The following is a 24,478-nucleotide window of genomic DNA, read 5'->3' as shown; positions in this document are numbered from 1 at the left end:
GGGTCTGAAATGGAAAACATGGGCAGATCCATCCATGTGGCAAAGGTTGGATATTTTATACCACGGTTGCCTTCCTGTAGTAATGTGTTTACAATAACCATGGAAGTATAAGTGCACTTCTCATTAAGATTTCCGTGGGAGAAGAAGGGGGATTGCCATGTACACTCAGGGTTGGATCAAAAAGTGTCCTCCTGCATGCACACAGTTGGTATTATCTGCTCACAGAAATACAAACTATATAAGTAAAATATGTAATAAGAGTGAAACTGAACCAAAGATGTAAGTCAACAGAAAGACAGGATTTCTACTACTGCAAGTTCTTCCTGGAGACATGAGGCCCGATACAGAACCTATCTATAGCATGGCATGAGCCCTTGAGCAAGCATTTGAAGAAAGTGCTAGTGGAGATCTTCCTTCCCCATATGGCCCAAGGACTGAACCCCTAAAGTTTGGAGGGATCTGGGGAATATTTAGAACATTTAATCCCTGTAGGATTTGTCTGAATTAAAACTTTACTTAATACTTATCTAGAGATCCCTCAGATTAAGATGAGATTTCTCTGTACAAAATAGCCCCAGCCTCCCAGAACTCCTAGCAAGTAGACGACTCCTTTTTTTGACAGCTTTCTAAGTGGCTCAACATCTCCTTCATGTCTTCCAGTTACTGTTAACAACACTTGTTCCAAGGATGAGATGGAAGTCCTTATTGTGTGTGTCTGTGAGTGTTTGTACTATTTGTGTTTGCCTTTTGGTGTTGTGAAAATGGAATAAAAAGTATATGCAAAACAAACAAACAAACAAAACCATCTCCTTCATGTCTCACCCTTGCTCAGCATTCTTTAAATGCTCACTCCTTTCAGTTTTCTCCATGTACAGTATTGCGCTGTAAAGATAACTAGTTTTTCTTTATTGTATTTAGTTTTAATTATGGCCACAAACCACCTTGAGCGTCTTTTCATGTTAAAAGGCAGGATCTACATGGCAAGAACATGCAAGCATCTTATCGAAAAGAAGTGTTCCCAGCACCAATTCTCTCTATTTTTATTTTACACATGGCTGAAAATTCTCTAATTCAATGATTTAAGATGAGGCTGTTGTATTGAAAAATGTGTCAAGGCCTTTTCTGCTTGGTTGCCTTAAAAAATCAACTTCAGTAGAAGCTCTTTTGGCACATAATATAAAGGAATAGAATATTAGTGTAGTTCAGGCTAGGCTGGTGCTTTTAAAAAACTAAATAAATTTCATAACATGAGTAGAGATGGAGACAGGAAATGACAAGTTTGAAATATTCAGTATTCTACAACACAAGAACAATCTGACCCCATACGTTGAATATGTATGAATATCCAAGTTTATTCTTTTGGAGGACATACTTACTTGCCACAAGAGCATTTTGTAGCATTTGATATGTCTGCGCTACTGCAAAGTTTCAGTCCGCAAGGCTGTTTTATAATCTAGCAAAAAGGAACCCTTGCAGAGAAGACAAGGACCTGTTTTTGGAGAGTATGTAACCCATATCTTCAGTTCAATTGCATGTATTTGAACATGAACAAAGAGGTCCTATTTCCATCTTGTTCAATGAGGTTCAATAGCATAAGAGTGGTTCCATAATCAACATTAGGTTAGTACTTAAACTTTTTAAAGTGACTTAAATGACTGTGCTTTAGAACAGTTAGCTGCAGAACCAACTGGAGGGATGGTGACCTTGGACTTCATGCTGAGTGGTGTCCAAGACCTGGTGCAAGATGTCAGAGTTGTAGAACGATTGGGTAGCAGTGACCATAGTGTGATACAATTTAGCATATATGCAAGTGGAGAATTGTCATGGAAGTCCAACACAGATGTGTTGGACTTCAGAAGAGGAAACTTCTCAAAAATGAGAGGACTGGTAAAAAGTTGAAAGTCAAGAGGGTCAAATCACTCCAGAAAGCATGGAACTTATTTAAAACCACAATACTAGAAGCTCAGTTGGAATATATATCAAGAAGGAGAAAAGGTACCACCAAGTTCAGGAGGATGCCAGTGTGGCTAACAAGTAGTCAGGGAAGCTGTAGGAAAAAGAATTCCTTCAGAAAATGGAAGTCTTGCCCAAATCAAGAGAACAGAAAGGAACAAACTCTGGCAAAATAAGTGCAAGGAGACAATAAAGGATGCAAAAAGAGAGGCTGAGGAGCATATAGCTAGAAGTATTAAGGGGAGTAACAAAAATTTCTTTAAATATATCAGAAGTAGAAAACCTGCTAGAGAAGCAGTTGGCCCCTTAGATGAGGAAGGCGTGAGGATAAGGAGATTGCAGAGAAGCTGAATTAGTTCTTTGCATCTGTCTTCACAGCAGAAAATACTGACCATATAACTTATCCGGAATTGAGCTTTTCAATTCCGGCTTAGTGGCTGAAGAACTGGGCCAATTTGAAGTGACAAGGGAAGACGTTCTATGCGGTTTTGAAAAACTAGAAATTAACAAATTGCCAGGGAAGATTGCTGAAGGAACTCAGTGAAATTGATGATCTAGCAAAAATATGTAACTTGTCCCTACAATCAGGCTCTGTACCAGAGGACTGGAAAGTAGCCAATGTAACTCCGATTTTCAAAAAGAGATGCAGGGGGAATCCATGACATTACAGGCCGGTCAGCTTAACTTTGGCACCGGGTAAATAGATGGAAAGCATACTTAATGACAAAATTGTTAAACCTATAGAAGAACAGGCTTTGTTGAGGGAGAACCAGCATGGCTTCTGCAAGGGCAAGTCTTGCCTCACCAACCTTTTGGAGTTTATGTCAACAAGCATGTGGATAAAGGTGATCCAGCTGACATAGTATATTTGGACTCTCAAAAAGCTTTTGACAAAGTTCCCCATCAAAGGCACTTGAATGAACTTAGCAGTCATGGGATAAGGGAACAGGTTCATGTGTTAACTGGTAACCGGTTGAACAACAGGAAACAGAGGGTAGGAATAAATGGACAGTTTTCACAATGGAGAGAAGCAGGAAGTGGGGTCCCCCAGGGATCGGTACTGGGACCAATGCTCTTTAACTTGTTCATAAATGATCCAGAAGTTAAGGTAAGCAGCTAAGTGGCCAGATTTGCAGATGGCACTAAACTATTTAGGGTAGTGAAATACAAAACAGATTGTTAGGAGCTCCAAAAAGATCTCTCCAAACTGGGTGAGTGGGCGACAAAATGGCAAATGTGGTTCAATGTAAGCAAGTGTAAAGTGATGCATATTGGAGCAATATCACATATACACTAATGGGATCTGAGCTGTCAGTGACTGACCTGGAGAGGTATCTTGGGGTTGTGTTGGACAGCTCATTGAAAGTGTTGACTCAGTGTGCAGCAGCTATGCAAACAGCCAATTCCATGCTAGGAGTTATTAGGAAAGGGATTGGAAGTGGGCTCCCCAGAGGCATCTGGTGGGCCACTGTGTGAAAAAGGATGCTGGACTAGATAGGCCTTGGGCCTGATCCAGCAGGGCTGTTCTTGTGTTCTAACAGATTCACTTTCAGGAAGATTCTCAGAATAGATTCACTCTCAGCAACAGGAAGTGAGTACACACTTTCCACATACACACCCAATCAAGGAATACAAGTAGAATTCAGAACTCATGTTCCTGGGCCAAGTGGGGATTGGATGGAGATATGAGAAGGATGTACTGGCCTCCCATGCCTTGTAATGTCTTGACACCCCGAGTGCCTATATATGAACAATAAAGAAGCAGAGTGAAACCAGGCCATGTAATGCCCTATGGGGACCCCTATATATGTGAGCATTGCATTTGTGATGAACTGGATCAATTCCCTGTAACCTGAAGAAGACTGAAATCAATGACGTACAACAAATGTTTTCAAGATGTCAAATACATTTTTCATAACATCTACCTATGTCACCATGAACAGAATTGGGGGTGGGTGGGATGACAAATATTTGCAAGCCCCATCACCTACCAATGTTGGAATGTGCAAGAGAGACTTTACTGTTGCAGCTCCAAGAGTGTAACTCTCTGTCCAAGAAGGTCAATTTAGCTCCCTCATTACCAGTGTTCTGCAACAGATAAAAGTTTGCTGGAAGCTTTAAAAATGGTTTAGGATGTTTTTTATTGACTGGCTCCTTATAGTTTGTTTGTTTGTTATCTTCTGTTCTTTTGCTTATTCTTATTTGTTTGTTGATTGCATTGCTGCTTTTCTTGTTAATTGAATGTATTGAGAATGTAAGTTGTCCTGACCATTTTCCTTTTGTAATGGTCGATATACATTTTCTAACAACAAAACACTATGGGCCAACAAATAATGCAATGGTTTTTATAAGCTATCTTTCAAAGATACACAAAGCTAAGTCACAACTTTAGCTGTCTTTAGACTACATACTTAAGCCCAGTTGGAAACCAACTTCACTGTCACAGTTCTCCAAGGAACCCTAGGAATGCAGTTCTGTGAGGGTGATGGAGATTCTGTGTTCCACAGAGATCCATCCCTCCACCAAACTTCAGTTCCCAGGGTTCCTTTGGTGAGAGCCGTGAGTCCAAAGGAGGCCTGAAACAGGTTTAAAAGGGCAGCTTGAAAGCAGAAGGTTCCAGGTTCCCTCCCTGGCATCTCCAAGTTAGGGGCTGAGAGAGACTCCTAACTGAAAGCTTGGAGAAGCTGCTGCCAGTTTGTGAAGACAATCCTGAGTTAAATAGACCAGTGGTCTGACTTGGTATAAGGCAGCTTCCTATGACTTGTAAGTGCAGCATACAAGAAACCTATTTCTAAAAGGAATGCAGAAGCAAAAAGACAAGAGAATTACCAGTTAGCCTATTTTCCTCAAAGAAAAGATGAATTTTAATATTTATCAGAAATCCCTTTAGATATCCTTTGTCTTCTGTCCTCACACTTATTTCTCAGGATGACCAAGGCCTATTGTGCTTTGAACACTATGGAAGATAAAATAAGTCTTCAGGCATCTTACCAAACACATGAGAATGTTTAACTAAACACACACACACACAGTGTACTAAAAATGGCTCCTTGAAAAGGAGAATTTCACAAACTGATAATATGCAGCTATGTGCAGGGACAAATGAACTAGTCCAAGGGCCAATTCATAGATCTACTTGTAACTACCATGTGTGCCAGTATCTTGCCTACATTAGCGTCAAGTGAAATGTCATCCACTTAAAAAAATATTTAAAGCACAGCAACCACCGGATGAACACAGGGAGAGAGTTTAGAAAGTTAAATCCAGCACATGTGTACACTGGCCTTCCAACAGCTTGTCATCTCTTTCACTTGTAGCTACAGAAAGCAAGTCCAGGCATCATTCTTTTACCACACAAATGGAAAGCATTATGCCACAATTCCTATTAAAAATGGGGTTTGATGAAGATATGAAATCTTGGCTAACATCCAGGCGAATGTTGCACACACTGAAATAAGGTTTGCACACAGAATTGGGAGAAGTGATTTTTGCCAATCTCCCATTCCCTCTGTAACCCACTGAACTACCTGAAAATACAGCTATAGGTCCCAGGGGCATCTCGTTGGGAGGCAAACTGGGCTACAGAGATAAAGGTATCCTGCCGCCCCAAAAGTTTTACTGAACGAAGGAGCTGGCGGGGGAAACGCAGCGGGGGGGGTAAGTACATCCTCCCCCGCCCTTAAAGAGCCCCCCACAGCAGTGCTGGACCGCGGTTCTGTGCACTTCCCTACTGGAAAGGCAAACAGGTGATATCCCATCACCTGTGCATAGGGACATGCTTTCTACTCACACAGAGTTATCTGAATCTGGACATATATCCATTCTACTGCTGGTCTAAGTCTATATTAAAAACTGATTGGACATATATCCACGTAAGCATGGAACTCTTCTTCCAACAGTAACAAGTTAAGAGATAATTAAATATGACAATTTCCCCTACTAAAGCAAACTGTAAAAAGATTCAAGCATCTTAATATTCTGAACAATCACAAAAGAACAACTGTAATAGTTACCTGAGTGGAAGTTGGCAATTCCTGCAGTTGCCTACTGCTTGTTCCTTGCAAAGATGTTATGGAAACACTGTCAGTCTTAGGAGTCACTGAATCTTCAGCACCAGAAGTTGTGTCTGTCCTATGCGACAACCACACATCTTTTCTAGGATGAGGTTCCACTACCTGATCATCTTCAAAAGCAGCCCACGAACAACTTTCTTTTTGATCAGCCTCAAAAGCATTCCACTCGGCAGCTTGGTTACAACCAGCAGAACTGAAGTCTGAAAAGTCATCAGAGTCTGGAAACCTTTTGGTCACTGAACCAAAATCTGCAAATTCACCACCATCTCCATTTTCCAATTCTGGAAGAGGCTGGATATTTACACTAGAACCAGTATCAGCTATTCGGCATGTTTCCAACACAGTGTTTGAAGTCTCATTTGGTTCAGAAGGAGCTACTTTTGAGTGCTGATGAATACCACTTCTATCCATGAAGTCATCACATTTGCTACTTGGGCTATTAATTTCCCCCCCAGAAGTTTCAAGATTTTCTTGGCACATAGCAACTTGATCACCTTCAGCAAAAGCAAGAGACCCATTACTGACTGTGCCAAAGTCACCAAAATCATCTTCATTTAAATCACCACAAGATGCATGTTGTTCAGTGTCACTTTCACCATTTTTAACTATTTCAGAAGCACACACATTCTCTTCTGTAGGAAGACTGCTAAGACTCTGAACTTCACTTACATTAAGATTTAATGTATTTGTAGTATCACTGGTCCGAAAAAAATCATGTTCTTTGCTATTTCCAGTGTCACACTCTCCTCTTCCTCCAATACTTTCAGTTATATCTGCTGAATTCACATTTGGTTGTGTGGAAGAAACAACGCTGTAATGTTCCAAAGCTGTACAATTTTCTTCAGCCTTGACATCTTCATTGAGAACCATACTAATTTTTGAAACGCAAACCTGTTCACTTTCAGTGCAAGTCTCTTCTTTATGTGCAGAGTTTCCATCAGAAGTCCCTTCTTTCACAGATTCCCCCTCCCCAACACTATTTATAATATTGCTTTGCAGCACAGTTAGTACTTCTCTTTCACTAGAATTTTTGCATATATTTCCCGTTTCTTCTACCTGGGTTGCTTGTTTATTTGTGAAAGTGGCAAAATCTGCAAAATCCTCCACTATGCTGGGTATCGAATCTAATTCAGTACTATGAGTGCTAATAGTTTTAAATCCCTTTGAATCACTGATACTGTCCAGATCTTCCACTCCCTGAGGATTTGCCATGTCCAACGATGCAAACCCATTTGTTAGAACTTCTGGGCACTGCTGTCTCCCACCATTACAACTGTCTATTTGCTGGTCCTGACTTGGAGCTCTCATATCAGTTCTAATGATTTCCGAGTAAGGTGCCTCTAATTTCCCAGTTCTTTTTACTTCTACAGAGTTTGCTTCATCAAATAATGTGCCTGAACTTCTACACTCACATTTTTCTTTGTTAGTACTATCAGAAAGTCCTTTAGTAGAACTAGGAAGTTCTGTAATGCTATCTTTATCATTAGCGTATCTAACAGTAGTAAAGGCTATAATGCTGTCCACGCTGCCTGAGTAATCAGAGTTATACGAAGATTTGAGTTCTTCCTTTGAACTGGAGTAATCTGATGCAAAGTCAAAGCCTACACTAGTGCCAGCACCAGAAAACCCACCAAAATCACCAAACTCATCATCGTCCTCTTCATCAGCTCCATTATCTAGTGGCGGAGGGGATGAAGAATACATTCGGATGATATCTGGTTCCATTGTTCAGCTTTTTATAAAGGTTAGCTTGCACCTATTAAAAAAAAGGGGAAATTATTTCAATATGCTAAGCTCTCCAACACCAAACAATCACACTGAATATACAGAACAGAAATACCTTACACCTTGATCTTAAAATAATTTGTTATATCTTTACTAAAATGTTTATTTTTACATTTATATCCTGCTCTTCCTCTAAGAAGCCCAGAGCGGTGTGCACGGCTATGTTTATCCTCACAACCACCCTGTGGAGGTGGGTTAAACAAGAGATATCAATCACCCAGTGAGTTTCCTAGCTGAACAAGGATTTGAACTCAGGTCTCCATGGCCCTAGTCAAATACCCTAACCACTACACTGCCTTTACACAGTAACAGTCACTCAATGGGAAGATGCTGAAGAGTTAGAAAGACACATTGGAGTGGGAAATCCAAGTTTCCTACTGATAGTCACAAATTGCTCTATGAGATTTGCTACAACTCCATTAGACATTAACATCATCCTGTTAAATGAAATCTGTTATTGCTTCTCTTCCATTATTTCACTGTATTTATAGATCTCTGTCACACTATATAAATTTTTTAAAATGCCCTTATGTTCATCCTCCAGAGAGATTAGTCTGGCAGCTAAACCATTCATTAGATACTGTGGTGACAGATCTGTGTTTGAACATGGATGTAGAGGGGTGTGCCGGGCACTGTTTTTAGCAAAGGGCTGTACAGATGAAGTATGAAGAACCCTTTCCCTGCCCACTGCTTACTTCCTAAGACCTTCTACAAGCAGACTACACTTCTGGTATCAGAGCTGTGAAGCAAGTGATGGGGAGGGGGTAGACTATGAGAAAGCAAACTGCAGACATGGGAAGGGTTCAAGTCTCCTTAACCACCTGTCCCTTTTGCTATTAAATGGGTTATTTATTACTGATTTAGGAAGAAATCATAACACATAGAGCCAGTGGTCCCTCTAATTTTTTTCATCTCCGTGCAGAATGAGTTTTGTTCTGGGCGGAAGTAACAAGGCAGTGTGCGCGCACCTGCATTCAGAATGGGGCTTTCCTGATTCAACCTGAACGGGATCAAAAATTAACTGAGTGGACATCCAAAAACTTATGAGCGCACGCACGTCTTAGAGAGAACAGTGCATAGAGCCCCAGTCATATCTAGTTTGGACCCAGGAACTACAACTGCAGAGAATCAATCCTGAAGAGCAGCAACTACACGCAGCTGAATTGCTCCGCCATCAGGAAAATGTTTCCCAAATATATTAGAAGTAAAGCAGCAAGCTCACACATTTTTGGTCTTTGGCATGCAGTCATCCAGAAGACGTAGCTTAACCAGTGATGCAGAATGACAAATTTGGTAGCAGAAATTTAAAAAATACATCCAATAGCAAGAGAAAGCAAAAATAAAACTGAATCGTTTTGGTTTCATTTCCAGCAAGCTCAAACAGAGCAGTATGTCCTTTCTTTTGTTGTGCTGAGGATGTTGGAAGGGCTTGTATAAAATGCCATTATGTACTGTCTGCAAATATGCTAGTAAAAATAATTTCCATATAAAGCTCTACATTTGTTTGAACATTTTTAAACCACTTTAAATGTGCTGTATTGATCCCACTCGCAACCCCCAAACAAACACTTGGGGCTACTGTATTTGGAAAATTTGAAATTCATACAGCAGATGTAAACAAAACTTTCCAAGTTTTGTTTACTAAGTCAAATAAATGTGCCAGATAATATTACAATCTATTTAGGGCATTAGAAAAAAGGTCTTAGGGAATTATCCAGAAAACTCATATCACCAGGCTTCAACTTGTTCATTCTAAAATTTTCACTTGCAAATACATTTATATAGTATGCGAAGTCAACATGCATGCAACAGAGGCATAGTTTATCGTTATACAGCTTTAAACTTTCAAGTTTCTCAGTCTGAACTAAATAGCCCCATCCTTCTATGTCACTGAAAAATTCACTCCTGAGAGGTTGGAAGACTCCCGCAAGAGTGCCAGGAGTTGCAGAGGAAAGCATATTAGCAAAGACTGCCTTGCCCCGCTTCTTCAGCTTGTGGAAGAAATTATTCCAATACAACTCACTGTCCAGGAACCAGAGAACCACTTAGCTAGTTCTGCACTCAGGCCAGCTTTGGGCTCGTGTTTGTTGAATGGCAGTGCCCTTTGCCTCATGGGCAAGCTTCTTTTGAAACTCAATGGACTTTCAGAAGTTGTTTGTGATATGGTATTGGGATCTACTATTCTAAAGTGTGTGTTTAGTGGGGGTGTATTAGAACTGGGCATGGCCAAGCCCTTGGCCACACAAAATAGCTCTTTAAATGCCCACCAGTACAAACATAGATCTCAGAATTACAATAAAGTTCTTAAACTTAAAGTCACAGAATTCTGTATTTTTCACCTTATTTATTTCACAATTTATGGAGAGCATCCAACAGATTTAAGCCTTTGCTTTCAAGAATCTATATTTCATCTTCAACCATGAAGAATATGTTTCCAATGCAAGTATATCCAGCTTTGCTAAGGAGCACTCTTCAGGGCTTATTTCCAAAGTTGTCTGATAAATGTTAATTTGAACACAGCTACATCTTATATGTTTTTTGGGGGAAATAAAATGGCTCCAGATTTGGGAAGGGGGTGGTGGTGAGAGAAGCAGCTGTTGGGATGGTTTAAATGTTGAACTAATCTAGGTTTCTAGCAGCTACACATTTTTCTCCTCCAAAAAATAAAAATAAAAAATGGAATTTGTCCTTGACTGTTCAACCTCTAAATTGCTTGCCTGGACATTTTTATTATTTAATTATTTGATTTGATTTTTATACCACCCTTCCAAAATGGCTCAGGTCGGTTTTTAACCATTTTACATTAAGACTGACACACAAATATCAGCGTGCATTTTTTAAAGTGTTAATTTCCACCAGTATCGCATTCTGATCAGCTCTTGTTCTTTCACACTCCACTAACATGTCATCATTCAATTCCATTCAGAAATTGATATACAGATTCACAAACATTGTCTCTTTATTTAAATAAACGTAAGTTTAAGATCCATAAAACACTTCCTCTACAGGACACACCCTGTTATGCTTCACAAATACTTAAGTTTTATGTAACGAAGAAGTCTGCTTTACCTTCCCATATGTTTGCCTCCGACTAACTTATTTCAGCACAAGTACATTACTAGCAAAATTTATCTTCAACCAAAATACTGTAAGAATCTGATTATTTTTAAACTTATGTTGTGCAAAGTTTCACTTAATATGGTATTAATTATTCTGCTGCACTACTTCACAAGCTGAAGTTTAATCAGTCAAGGTCAAACTTCAATATTAGTTATCAAACGTGTTCTTGCAAATAGACCACGATTATAGCAGACATGCATCTGGCTTCTTCCAGTTCTTTCCTGTACAATAGCTTCCTTCATCTGAATGCCCAACAGATCCAAAAGTCAAACTTAGATTTAATCTAAGTCTTATAGACTTGCAAGGCAGCCTCTCAATTTATTGTCTTGTTACCTATTTAAGGTAACAATTTACCCAATTGTTTAAATAAACCAGTCAAGCTACAAAACTCAGTATTTTGCTGCACTGGCAGTTAGCATCCAACCAAACACGGAGATCAATATAAAAAATTGAAGTGGTAAATATTCTTACCTATTAAATTCTGATAGTCAAGTATTAAACACCCATCTCAGGGTGTCAAGCAATAAAACTTGGGTAAAGATTTAATATTTGATGTTAGCAGTATTTTATACCCATTTTGAATATCTGACACCAAATACACAGGATATTTTGTTTTTAAGTATCTGAGGGATTATTTTAGAAGCAAGGTTTTTTCACTTTAGTAGTTTAGACCTTTCACTCTCATTATATGTATTTTGCCTTCCATGCAAGCCGGGAAGACAAAATGCAACTGGACTCATGCAACTTCATGAGTCCTTTGCAACTACATGGTCTGCATACTAGGGATGTGCAAAAAATTTCGGGCACAGATCGATCTGTGCCCGAAACGAACAATTTCGGGTGATTTGGGGCCGAACCGAATCACCCCCGATGTCCCCCGATATTTTTCGGGCACGAGCCGAATCACCCGAATTTCGGGCACGAAAAATTCGGATGATTCGATTCACGGTTGATTTTTGGCGATTTTTTAAAGTTTTAGTGACTTTGGGGCAGTTCGGGGGCATAGCATGGGATCTGGACAAAAGTAGTGGGGTGGGGTGGTAGTGCCTAATGGGAAAAACTTCTGAGGTGTGAATTCTCATTCTATCATAGCAAATGAGCTATTTTTCAATTAAACAACTCTCATGACCCCACTTTCACTTTTTCACACTTTCCTTTACTATGAATAATATGAGGAAGTAATCAATTTAGCACACTTCACCTTATGAAGACAAACCTCATACAAATAAATTCACCATAATTCACCCCTGTGCCCAATCACTCTTAAATTGGGGATGGGTGGTAGCCTCCACCCATTAGGCACTATCTACCAGCCCACCCCACTCCTTTGGGGCAGATCCACTTTCTGCCCCCAATCTGCCCCAAAGACACCCAAACTTCAAAAATTCTCAAAAAATCAGCCCTCTGCCCAATCCCCCTGAAATTGGGGTGGTAGCCTCCACCCATTAGGCACTACCACCCCACCCCACTATTTTGGGGCAGATCCACTTTCTGCCCCCAAACTGCCCCAAAGTCACTAAAACTTCAAAAATTCTCAAAAAATAAGCCCTTTGTCCAAACCCCCTGAAATTGGGGTGGTAGCCTCCACCCATTAGGCAATACCACCCCACCCCACTATTCTGCCCCAGGCCCCACTTTCTGCCCCAATATGCCCCAATCTGCCCCAAAGACATGAAATTTTCAGAAATTTACCAAAAATCAGCCCTTTGCCCAATCCCCCTGAAATTGGGGTGGTAGCCTGCACCCATTAGGCACTACCACCCCACCCCACTCCTTTTGCCCAGATCCCATGCTATGCCCCCGAACTGCCCCAAAGTCACTAAAACTTTAAAAATTCACCAAAAATCAGGATTTTGCCCAATCCCCCTGAAATTGGGGTGGTAGACTCTACCCATTGGGCACTACCACCCCACCCCAAAATTTTGCCCCTGGGCCCCTTTTTACCCCCCGAATCGATTCAGATTTGGATTCGGATTAAATCCGAATCCGAACCGAATCAAGGGTGATTCGGGTGACCCAGATTCGGGCACAAAACAGAACGGGGTGATTCGGTTCGGGTCCGAGCCGAATCACCCGAAATCCCGAATTGCACACCCCTACTGCATACATGCCTTCTCAAATGTACCTGCTCTCTGTTGCACCGTGACTGAATTGCTTGGCATGATTGGGTGGGCAAGGCAAAGAGGTAGAAGAGGAAAGTTAGCTAGTTTTGCCTCAGGGTAGGAAAGAGTCTCAATTACCTTTTCTAATCTGCAGCTTTACTGGACTAAATTAAAACCATAACATTCAAGCTTCCCTGTCACAAGGTGTAGGAGGGAATGGACAGAAGTTATGTCAGTCAGCAAGCATAATGTGTTTTAAACACACATCAATTGAAGTATACCGCCCACGCACTTCCTATACAGTTAGTCCGCCTTGGGATTGTTTCAACGAAAGATGGTATATAAATTTGACAATAAATCAATCAATAGATAGACAGACAGACAGACCTTTAGGGCAGTTACCTCATTGGATAGAGTCTCTCTCAATCAGTGTTCCCTCTAACAGAGAACCCCAGATGTTGTTGACTACAACTCCGATCATCCTCAAGCAAAAGCCATTGCAGCTGGGGATTCTAGGAGTTGTAGTCAACAACATCTGGGAATCCCTGTTAGAGGGAACATTGCTCTCAATCCATTATATGAAAATACCACCTCCTCATATTAAAATATGAGAAATTAAAAAGTAAAACATACATAATGTTGTCAATAATATATAGTAGCTAGCTTTTTTGCTATGCCTCTTTAAAAAAACTATATTAAAACATCTGTTTTTGCTTTAGGCACCACATCGCATACATAGAATTTATAAGTTATGCAACCTAGAAAAGATAAGATGGAGAGAATTGTGTGTTCTTTTAACATTAAACTAGTACAAGGGGAGACACTTCTCTGTAGGCTCATCCCATAGCGATAGTTTAACCTTTAAAGAGCACAAGTGCTCCAGTTAGTGGGACATAAGAATAACTAAGATAAACTTCAAGAGGGAGCGAATTAAAGATCAATTTACGGTAAGACACTGGTTACTTTAAACATTTAAAAATTAACCAGGCAGAGAACAGCATTGCTCTGTTCTAGTTTAAGTCAGACTGAGAATTCCTAATGTCAAAGTCTTTCAGGAACAGAGTACAAAATGGTAAGCAAATATTTTCCACAAAATTTCTCTAGTACTTTCTATGTGAGAGTATGCACAGAATTTAAAATTATAGGATAATTCAGATTGAGAGCATCAATACAAAGTCTTCGAGTTCCTCTCAACAAACAAAAGCACTAACTGCACATACACCAGGAAGGAAAATCAAAACCCTGAAATTCCTCAAGTTCAGTTTACTGGTCACCAAAGGCATTTGATTAAAATTGGTGATGAAGATGAGTTTGTAGGCAGTGCGGACAAGACTGTTTATTACCATTTAGGACTCTTTCCCTTACCAATTAAGAACAGAATCCTTTTGTTTTTTCTACTTAGCTAGGCGCCATCATTTGGGATATTGCAATTAGCAAGATGACCAAATGATGGTGCCTCAAACTAAAAGTCAGCAATCTTTTCCAACTCTGCATCTATTCAATGTATAGCAAAACTAGAGCAAAAGGTTCTAAGGATAACAACACTTTTATGTGCACAGATTAAGTGCCTGCCAATCCCTTCCTGGCAGGTGCCTTTTAAAAAAGTTACCCATAGCTTAAGTAGATTCATGAGACTTTTAACAATAAGCATATCAGAGAGCATGCTGAAAAAACAGTTAACACTTAAACAAGTTAACGTATGTGTTTTTAAATTCACAAGATCTCCCTTCACTGATATTCCTTCACTGAAGAGGAGCCAAATGATATTTTGCTAGTACTATGGCTCTGTGGTCATCAGGAGTTGACACCAACTCAACAGCACAACCTTTCCTTTTCCCAACTATCATATGACACTAAAAACTTTGACAAACTAAATTTCAGCATTCTCAACACTGTATGTGTCTGCAAAACAAGCATAATGTCATGGCTTCTGAGTTTTTTCTTCTCCTAGTACCATGGTCAGCATGGCCCCACTCACATGTTCGTTCGGTTAGCACAGCAAGGCTTGCTATAATTTGGTTCCAAGTCATTTGGCACAGAAATCTAAAATTCCTGGTAGAGGCTCCTCCCCTGGGAAGAGGTGTGTGTGTGTGTGTGTGTGTGTGTGTGTGTGTGTGTGAGTGTGTGAGAGAGAGAGAGAGAGAGAGAGAGAGAGAGAGAGAGAGAGAGAGAGAGAGAGAAGCGCTTCCACATGCCATAGCCATATGGAAGAAAAATATTAAATTTCCCCCTTTCAGCACAGCTCCTCATGCCACCCAATAACATCCTGGAGGACTGCCTTCAGGATAAGCTTTCCAAGGTGCAATGGTTTGCAGAAGGAAGAAAAACTGAAAAGTCCTAGAGCAGATGAGGAACACTGCTTGCTGCTGTTTTGATTTCAGCCACTGTCCAGTTCAGCTTCAAGCTGAATTCTCAATGTGGCTAATTAAAAGTGACCTGAAGTTATGACTTTTGACAATTCAAGCTTCTCAACGTAACATTGCTAAGCACGTTTACTTCAAAACAAGTAATATTATCCTGAACATCAGAATGTTGCTGGCTGAGACCAAGGATCCACCTTGGTCTTTAAACTTTTCTTTTTTAAAAAAAACAACTGTACCTTTTCTATCTCAAAAGTTCAGCTCTGGTACCCCATATAAGCAGCCATGAATTGTAATTCCCAGAAGTAAATCTTGCCAAAGCTGGCAGGAAATAAAATACAAGCTAAATGAATCTGCCCTGGAATCAAGCAAAACACACACATACATATACACACACACATATATAGATACACAGAGACCTAACTCTATGCTGTGGCTTTCTTCCTCCTCCCATCCTCTGGAGCCTCAGAGTCAGGGCTTGACAGCATACCCCTTACCTTGGGCATTTCTAGGACTAATACACAGAATCTGCACTCTGCCTGGGCTTTCAGTGGGGTGGATGATCAAGGTTTAATGTTCCCTTTTCTAGTTCAGACTCCCAACAGTGTATACGTTAGGACAGTTTGCTCAGGGCCAGGCGTTCTAATTTTTTAAAAAAAACATTAAGCACTCACCGCCAGGTCTGGTGGCCTCGGAGGTGCTGCCATGGCCACAAGGGGTGTGTCTCTGCCATTTCCCTCTCCCCCTGCCAGCTTCCAGAGTGCAAATAGGCACAAAATATATATTCAGTTTTTCTGTCGTTTCACTATCCTCAAAACAGGAGGAAGCTTTTCCAACAATTATATCAATCCTTTTTGCTTAATCAGTACTAAGTTAGACATCTCAAACATTAAAAATATATCAGTAATTCACATGCCAACACACCAAAGAGCAGTCCTCCTTTGATCGACACAAAGCTTTACCTCTCAATAAATAAATTAAAATTGAGATTTACAATGACACACAAGGAAACAGTGCTGTACTTGGGTTACCCAGTATAAGCTTACATCATCTATAATGTATCATTGGGTTGTATCTAAAAAGGCTGCTCTATTGGGAATGTTATAGTACCTGTATAAACTGAAGTGTTGAAATAATGACCAGTGCCTTCCATTCGCTTCTAATGGAAACATGAACTCAAGGTATTCTATTTCCTTAGCAGCTACCTGCTTCAGTTTGCCCGTGTTCCAGTTTAAAGTGGAACATCTCACTGAATTTTAGTCATGCACACACTCCATCTCTGCAGTCCATGTTAGACCATGGCATTGTAGAACAGGCAGGGATCTTGGCTTTGAAAGCTTTTTCTTTTCTTTTCTTTTCTTTTTGGGGGGGGGGGGGGTCCCAAGTAGCAGTAGAAGATGACCTTTTTCTAGAGAGAGATTTGAGCAAATTATCACAGCTTTCAAGACATGCCATTACCCAAACTTAAAAATACCAAAAGGCTATACAAGTAATATTTGCAATGCAGGAGAAAAGCCAACTAAGAAGCATTATTTTTCTGCAAACACATTTTATTTGTGATGAGCAGAGACTGTGAAAACTCAATATTTAATCAAAGCACCAGTACAAAAATAGTACTCAAGTCACTCATAAAAACGTGGTTAAAAGTTGCCTCAAATTCCCCCCCCCCCCACACACACACAAGATTTGACAGGACTGAAATACCAGTATACTGGAATGGCAGAATTCACATGTAACTCATCTTTGCTCCATAATGTGAACAAGAAAGGAGAAATTTGGAGAATACTATGTTCTCTCCTTCCTCCCTCCCTCTTATTAGCATTCACATTCCAATACAGTTCGGCACTGCTTTTTGCACTAAATCTAGTATGTCCACCACCTTGCAAGTTTAAAAAAATGTAACAAAATCAACAACTCTCTCCAGGATGGCTAGCCAATGCCATAATACAAGGGTCAAATGGTCCCTTCTGTTGACACACTTTCTGGGAAACTTAGTTTTCCACTAGAATAAAAAATAAAAATGCACTGATTCCATTAGGCAATGACTAGGGATGTGCAAAAGGTTTCAAGCTTGAAACAAAACACCCTTAAAGGCCCTGCGTTGAGCTCAAAATGGAATGATCCTGTTTCAACACGAAATGTTTCGCGTGTTATTTAGGCATGCTGTTTTTCCTTTGCAGATTGGTTTTTTGGTATTGGCTTCCAATTGGCTTGCAATCTCCTTGCTTCTTGGCTGGCTTGTTAGCATCCAAATCAAGAGTTGTCATGGGCAACTGTGCCTCCATTGGCTGGAGGAGAGGAAGGCGGGAACACTTTTGGGGGGAATTTCAAAACTTATTCAAAGGGACTGGAAGGCAAAGAGAGAGCCCTTATGCCTCTCTTGAAGAAGAGGATACATCAGGACAGGAAGAAAGGTAGGTTTGATTCTGTGGTTTTATTTTCTCAGCATTAATACAATATGCTGTGCTACTGCTGCTATAACTATTTGGTTTTGCTGGTGATAAAGGCATAACTTGGTGCCTGCTTTTGAGTCGTAGTTTGGTTTTTTGTGAGATAGTGTTGTGGCAAGAAATGGACAGTGAGTGAGTGTGTAAAATATGAGCATGTGTGATGAGCTGAGCTCCATGACTGGCCTTGAGACTAACTTGTGCTTCATTCACTGCTCTGCAATTTGCATTGCAAGGCGTATTCAGTCAAAATGTGGCTGAAGCTGCTCTAGTTGAGCATATGGCTATACTTGCTGCTATGGGTGCAGCTGAAGCAATACTAGAAATGTAAGGAGTCGTGTATAAGAAAGCAACCTGTGCCAATGATGTTAATGCAGCACAGGCACTACGGCTGGCAGTGGATTCTGGGTTAGTGATTCTTTTTTGGCCATTTTTGGACTGTCTTTGAAATGTGTATTCTGTGTTGAGAGGGACAGATTCCCTTTTACTGAGTGTTTCTGAAGTGTTTTTCAAGGCAGGGTTGCAGAATTGTGCACTCTGCTTGTTCCGGCCATAGGGAACAATAGAGAACACCAAACACCCCATTATTCCACATGGGTATAGCTCCTAGGGACACCAAAGTAGATTGGGTGGTACAGCATGATTTATTATTTATCATATGATAGATGCTACCTACCACCCAACCAACCCACAAAAGAAATGGGCAAGCAGGCAATTTAGAACAAATTCTTAACCTTTCCTCCATAGGATACTATGGGGGTTTGGGGAAAAGGTTAAATTTTTTAAAAAGTCACCTGCTTGCTCATATCTTTTGTACGTTGGGTGGTTGGTAGCACCCATCATGCTCTACCACCCAACCCACTTTGGTGTCCCTAGGATCTACCCATGGGGAACAATGGGGCAATTCGAGTTCCCCATTGTTCCCTATCGTTCAATCACTTGAAAGGTTCCAAGTCTGTTTCATCAAAACAGCCAGCTCTGCCACTGTTTGGACAAAACAGTCTGAGCATTTTGCATTTCATTTTAAGCTCAAAACACAAAATCTGTTTCGTGAACACCCCTAGCAATGACCCATCTTAATTTAAGGGGGAAAATGAAGTGTTACCTTATTATTTCTTATCAGTTATGGGCTGACTGATCTTGATGGTAAATGTATCTATGGAAGTGAATTCTAAAGAGACTATATGTCTGCTTAAAAGCTGCCTACGAGGAATTGGAGAAAGTTACCCCTCCCCCCCAGAAGTGTTTTGCTTATGCAAGTCTTAGCCTGAATGCTGCCTAAAACACTATACAGTGGTCCCTCTACTTACGAAATTAATCCGTTCCGAATGCACATTTGTAAGTCGAAAAGTTCGTAAGTCGAAAAGCGGTTTCCCATAGGAATGCATTGGGAACGGATTAATGCGTTCCAGAGCCTAGAAAAAAGACCCAGACCCCCAGTAAGGCTTGCAAACTGCACAGGAACATTTCTTTTCAAGAATAAACAAGCAGTAAACAGGCAGGCAAGTCAAGGAAACCGCATGTAAAATTCGTAAGTCAAGGAAACCCCATCTAAAAATTTGTAAGTCGAAAAAACCGCATCTAAAACCGGATCTAAAACTGCCGTTTGTAACTCGAAAAATACTTATGTCGAGTAGTTCGTAAGTCGAGGGACCACTGTAGCTTTGAAATATATACATACAAATACATGGAAGTAGTGTTCCCTCTAAGGTGTGTGCACGTGCATCCGCTCGCACATTTTTTTGATGTCTGCTCAGTTAATTTTAGATGCCGCTCAGGGTGAATGAGGAAGGTCTCACTCTGAATATAAGTGCACACATACTGCCGCCCAGAACAAAATTCATTCCGCACACAGATGGAAAAAATTAGAGAAAGCACTGCATGGAAGTAGTTGCTTATGGAAATGGTGGTTGGGATGTGGTCAAAGTTCAGTGGCAGAATATCTGCTTTGCAGGCAAAAAGCCCTAGGTTCAATCCCTGACATCTCTAGGTAGGGATAGGAGATATTTCTGCTAGGGTTGTGCATGAAATTCACCTGAATTCGATACAAATAGATTCAATTCTGAACCACTGAACCGAGTGTAGATTTGTTTGAATTGATTCAAATTTGGGTGAATTTGAATTTAATTTGGGCAAATTTGAATTGATTTGAACAAATCTCCACTCTATTCAATGGTTCCAATAAAATCAATTTGAATTTTATTCAAATTGAATTTCATGTGCATGCCTGATTTCTGCCTGAAACTTTGGAAAGCTGCTGTCTGTCAGTGTGTTAGCAGTACAGTACTGAGCTAGATGAATCAATGGTCTGATTCTGAATAAGGCAGCTTCTTACATTCCTAAATAAAGAGAACCAAGGCACTCTAGACAGAGAAACATAAGCATATATTGGCCTTATGATCCAACAACATGCCAAATATTCTGGAGTCTCTTTACAATATTTTAAATCTTCTTTCATTTAATCCATACCAAGAGTACAGAAACTGAAGGCAGGGGCAAGGGGAGACAGTTGTCTGGGGGCCCACTGCCGGGGGGCACCAGAGGCGTCACATGACTGACTCCCCCAGCTGCGCACCCACCCGGGCTTCCTTCAGTTGTATTCATCCTCCGAAATTGATGTGAGTGTTAAGACCTGGAGCTACCAATCCTGCATGTCTTTCTCTAGAACCATTAAATGACTTGTATTGTCCACAATTTACAAAACTGTTTAAAAATAATTTAGGATGATGTTCTATTGTGGCACATAGGTGTTACACACACACACACACTATGCTTTTTGTTGCCACTATTCAGCCTCATTTAAGAATTCTTTACTTCATGGGCTGAGCTTCGGGGGGGGGGGCATTTTAAAATCTTGTCCCTGGGCCCACTCCAACCTTGCTACGCCCTTGACTGAAAGTATTTTACTTGTCTCTAACCTAGACATGAAGTTTTATAATGTTCAGAAAAACAAGAAGGTTTTAACTTGGTTGCTCGACCCATGTAACAGTGGTATTTATTGTGTTCTTCTTTCTGATCACACGTGAAGGAAGTCTTAGAACAAACAGTAAAGAGCAACAAATTCTACTCTTTCCAGGGCAAGCTCACATGCAAGTTCTTACTGTACTAGTTGTGCTGTCATTTGTGTGCACATACATCTGATTAAAAGCAAAAGGGTGCCCAAAATTAAATCTGGCTTTAAAATTTAGGGGAAAAAACCCTCCACTGGTGCATTAATTTTCTCTCAACAGAAAGCCAATCCACTTTACGACAAATCTGGCAGTTAAAGGTTGATTCAATGTTGTTCAATGCTACTTAAAACAGAATGACAATCTCCAAAAAGATTAAAAATTCATTCTTAGTGCCAAGTAGAAGCTTAAGACAAAATTTCAGGGAGCACTAGAATTTGTTTCAGAAAGATTTAAATTCAAGTCAATTAACTCCATAAGTAGTTCTACTCTCATTCATACAACAGTGAACATTTTCATAGTATTCTATTAAGCTGTTGGGGGTTTTCACCACAAAATTCAAGAAGAGTCTTGGAAGGTGAACTTGACTTCTAGGAAGAAAACAAAACACAGCCCATCCAATCCAAACATGAAACAAAGATAATACACAGGAAAGAACACCTAAACCAAGAATCCCATTGTTGGTAGGTAGGCAGGCAGGCAATACCTATATTAAGGTATCACTGAAGGATGCACCACTTGTGCGAGTATTTGTTAAAAACTCAGTTTTAAACCCTTCATGTAATTACAGAACTGGCCATTAATTAATTATTTTTAACATATTTGTATACCACCCAAAACACAAGCTTCTGGGCGGTTTACAATAATACAATAAAAACATGTAAAAAGTTTTTATTTCATTAAACTATTAAAAATCATTAAACTATAAAAAAATCATTAAACTATTAAAACAGTATTTAATTAAAATTCTGGGTGAACAAATGTGTCTTGCCTGCCTTTTAAAAAGCTGTCTGAGATGGAGAGGCTCTATTTCAGCAAGGAGCACATTCCAAAGCCTCGGGGAAACAATGGAAAAGGCCTGTCCCCGAGTAGCCACCAGACGAGCCAGTGGTGACTGCAGACAAAGCTCTCCTGATGATCTCAATGGGCGGTGTGGTCCATAGCAAAGAAAATGTTCTCTTAAATACCCAGGGCTCAAACAATTTAGAGCTTTATAGATTATAGCCAAGATCTTGTATTTTGCCCATAAACCTATCGGGAACCAGTGCTTATCTTTTAAGCTGGAGTGATATGGTCTCTCCAAAACGACCCAGAGACCAACCTGGCTGCCGCATTCCTGACCAACTGCAGTTTCCGGACTATGTACAAAGGCAGCTTCACATAGAGCACACTGCAGTAGTCAAGTCTGGAGGTGACCAGCAGATGTACCACTGTTCTGAGGTCATTTATCTCAAGAAATGGATGCAGCTGGTGTATCAGCCAAAGCTGATAAGAGGCACCTCTGGCTACTGCCTCACTGGGTCACCAGTGAGAGGTTTCTGTCCAGAAGTACCCCCACACTGCATACATGTTCCTTCCAGGGGAGCATGACCCCATCCAGAACCAGCAAATCAAAATCATCTCCTGAGTTCCGACCCTGCACAATAAGTACTTCCATCTTATCTGGATTCAGTCTCAGTTTGTTATCTCTCATACAGCCCATCACCGCCTCCAGGCAGGCATTTAGGGAGATCATGCCTTCTCCTGATGATGTTGACATGGGGAAAAGATTTGGGTGTCATCCGCATACTGATGACATCCTGCACCAAATCTCCTGATGATCTCTCCCAGTGATTTCATGTAGACGTTAAACAACATCAGAGACAATATGGAATCCTGAGGGACACCATACTGAACTTCATATTTTGAAGAACAATAGTCCCCAAGGGGCACTATCTGGAATCTGCTCAAGAGGTAGGAGTGGAACAATTGCAAAGCAGTGGCTCTCACTCCCACCCCCCTCAGATGCTCCAGAAGGATACTGTGGTTGATAGTATGGAAAGCCGCCGAGAGATCCAAAAGGACCAACAGAGTCACACTTCCTCTGTCAATTCCCAATTGGAGATCATCCATCAGGCTGACCAAGGTAATCTCCACCCCATATCCCCCCCGAAAGCCACCCTGAAACCGGTCATTAGATGAGTGCTTACACCCCCAAAATAACTATCCTGATGCAATGACTCAAATAATTGTCAAGAAGTGAGTGGAGTGATCTCTCATTGCCTAACACACAATAGACATCCTCTCATGTAATTCACATAAATGGGAACAGAGAATAAAGTCAAAGTTTGCTTTCTGCCTGTGTTAAGTTGCAAAAAGCTCATACTTAAACACTGCCGATCTCACATTTTGGGGTCCTCCACAAACCTCAACTGAAGTCCATTTCCCAAACACAAAAGGCTCCAGTAATGGTCATGTGTGAAGCTCCCCTTTAATGCACAGGGTAACCCAATTTATGTCATGATCCCCACAATGAGAAACCTGTGCTATAATGACAGCGACAATGAAGTCACCATTGCTGGTCCCACCTTTCCCCCATTAAGGTTCAAAATAATGGAGAGAGAAAGAAAACAGGTGAGTAAGCCATAGTACTTACAGGCCACAGATGCACCAACTACTGGGTTTGGAGAGGAAGAAGGGGCAGTCAGAGCTTGGCAACAACCTCAGGGGGGGAAAACAACCCAACACCTTCGATAGCCCGGACAGGGTTACAGTATCTCTTCATGACGACAGTGTCTATTCCTTTCACCCACCCTCCCCGGGTTGCTGTCGCCTAACTTTTCCATGGGAGGAAGTACCATTCGCCTCTCACGAAATAATGAAAGAGGAAGTGCCCAAATAAAGAGATTACCTTTCCCACCACCACCACCACCAACCCCGCCACCGCGGGGGCGCCTCTCCCAACGCGTGTTTTCTTCAGAACGAAAGGCGTCCGAAGAGGCACATGCCAAGTACACGCGTGTGCTTCTCCTCTCTCCTCGAGGGGAGAGGGGAAGGTGGCGAGTCCCCCGTCCCCAAACTCTTTGTTGGCTTCTGAATGCCCCCCACAGATTGGTGGCGCGCGGGGGGCGGGGTTTGCGTTGCATGGTCCATGGCAGGCCGGGGGGCTTTCCCCGTTTCCATGGGGAGGGTTCCTGCAGGAGGGGAAAGGGAAAGAGGCTTCCTCCCCCGCTGCCCTCCGGAGCTCGCAGCAGCAGCAGCAGCCCACCCCGCGGGAAAGGGCGGGGGTGGCTGAGGCGGGAGGCTGCGTGTCTTACCTTTCCGCTCTGAAACCCGAAGCCTCGGCGTAACCCGAGCGCAGCTTTCTTACCTCTGGGCTCCTCCAGGGGCAGCTGGGCCGGGCATGGCCGAGCCGGGCCAGACTGGACAGGGCTGGGAGGGGAGGGTTACTCGAGGCCTCCCGCGGCAATCGCCATCAGGGTGAGCCCATCTCGAACTTCCCCCCTCCCTCCAGAGAGCCCCAGGAAGCGCCTTCGTCCAACCCAACTCCCCTCCCCTGCCGCCCACTTAGTTCACTTTATCCCGGCATGCCCCGCGACTATAAACACTCCTACAGTCTGCGCGCTCCGTCCGCACTACCATCACCCGCTTTTCACCTCACTTCCGGCTAATCCTTTGTCGACGCGTGCAGCCCATAGAGTTAGAAAGAAG

General features: G+C 41.4%; 1 protein-coding gene across 6 annotated transcripts in view; it reads right to left on the bottom strand.

The window, feature by feature from the left end:
• Positions 1–24,478, bottom strand: part of AFTPH (aftiphilin) — a 51,704-nt gene that overhangs the window by 27,112 nt on the left and 114 nt on the right. The window contains exons 1-3 of one of the 6 annotated variants that reach the window (XM_053284380.1): positions 24,138–24,421; positions 16,504–16,801; positions 5,967–7,782 (exon numbers count right to left, since the gene is read on the bottom strand). In XM_053284380.1, the coding sequence (XP_053140355.1) occupies positions 5,967–7,751 (1,785 nt within the window). In that variant the 5' untranslated portion in view covers positions 7,752–7,782; positions 16,504–16,801; positions 24,138–24,421. Of the gene's footprint in view, positions 1–5,966; positions 7,783–16,503; positions 16,802–23,423; positions 24,004–24,084; positions 24,422–24,478 lie in introns of those variants that run through there. The other 5 variants (XM_053284382.1, XM_053284379.1, XM_053284385.1 and 2 more) reach the window with 5 other exon arrangements.

The sequence above is a fragment of the Hemicordylus capensis genome, chromosome 1, assembly GCF_027244095.1.
Source record: "Hemicordylus capensis ecotype Gifberg chromosome 1, rHemCap1.1.pri, whole genome shotgun sequence".
Lineage (NCBI taxonomy): Eukaryota > Metazoa > Chordata > Lepidosauria > Squamata > Cordylidae > Hemicordylus > Hemicordylus capensis.
This window is presented reverse-complemented; position numbering and strand designations above follow the sequence as displayed.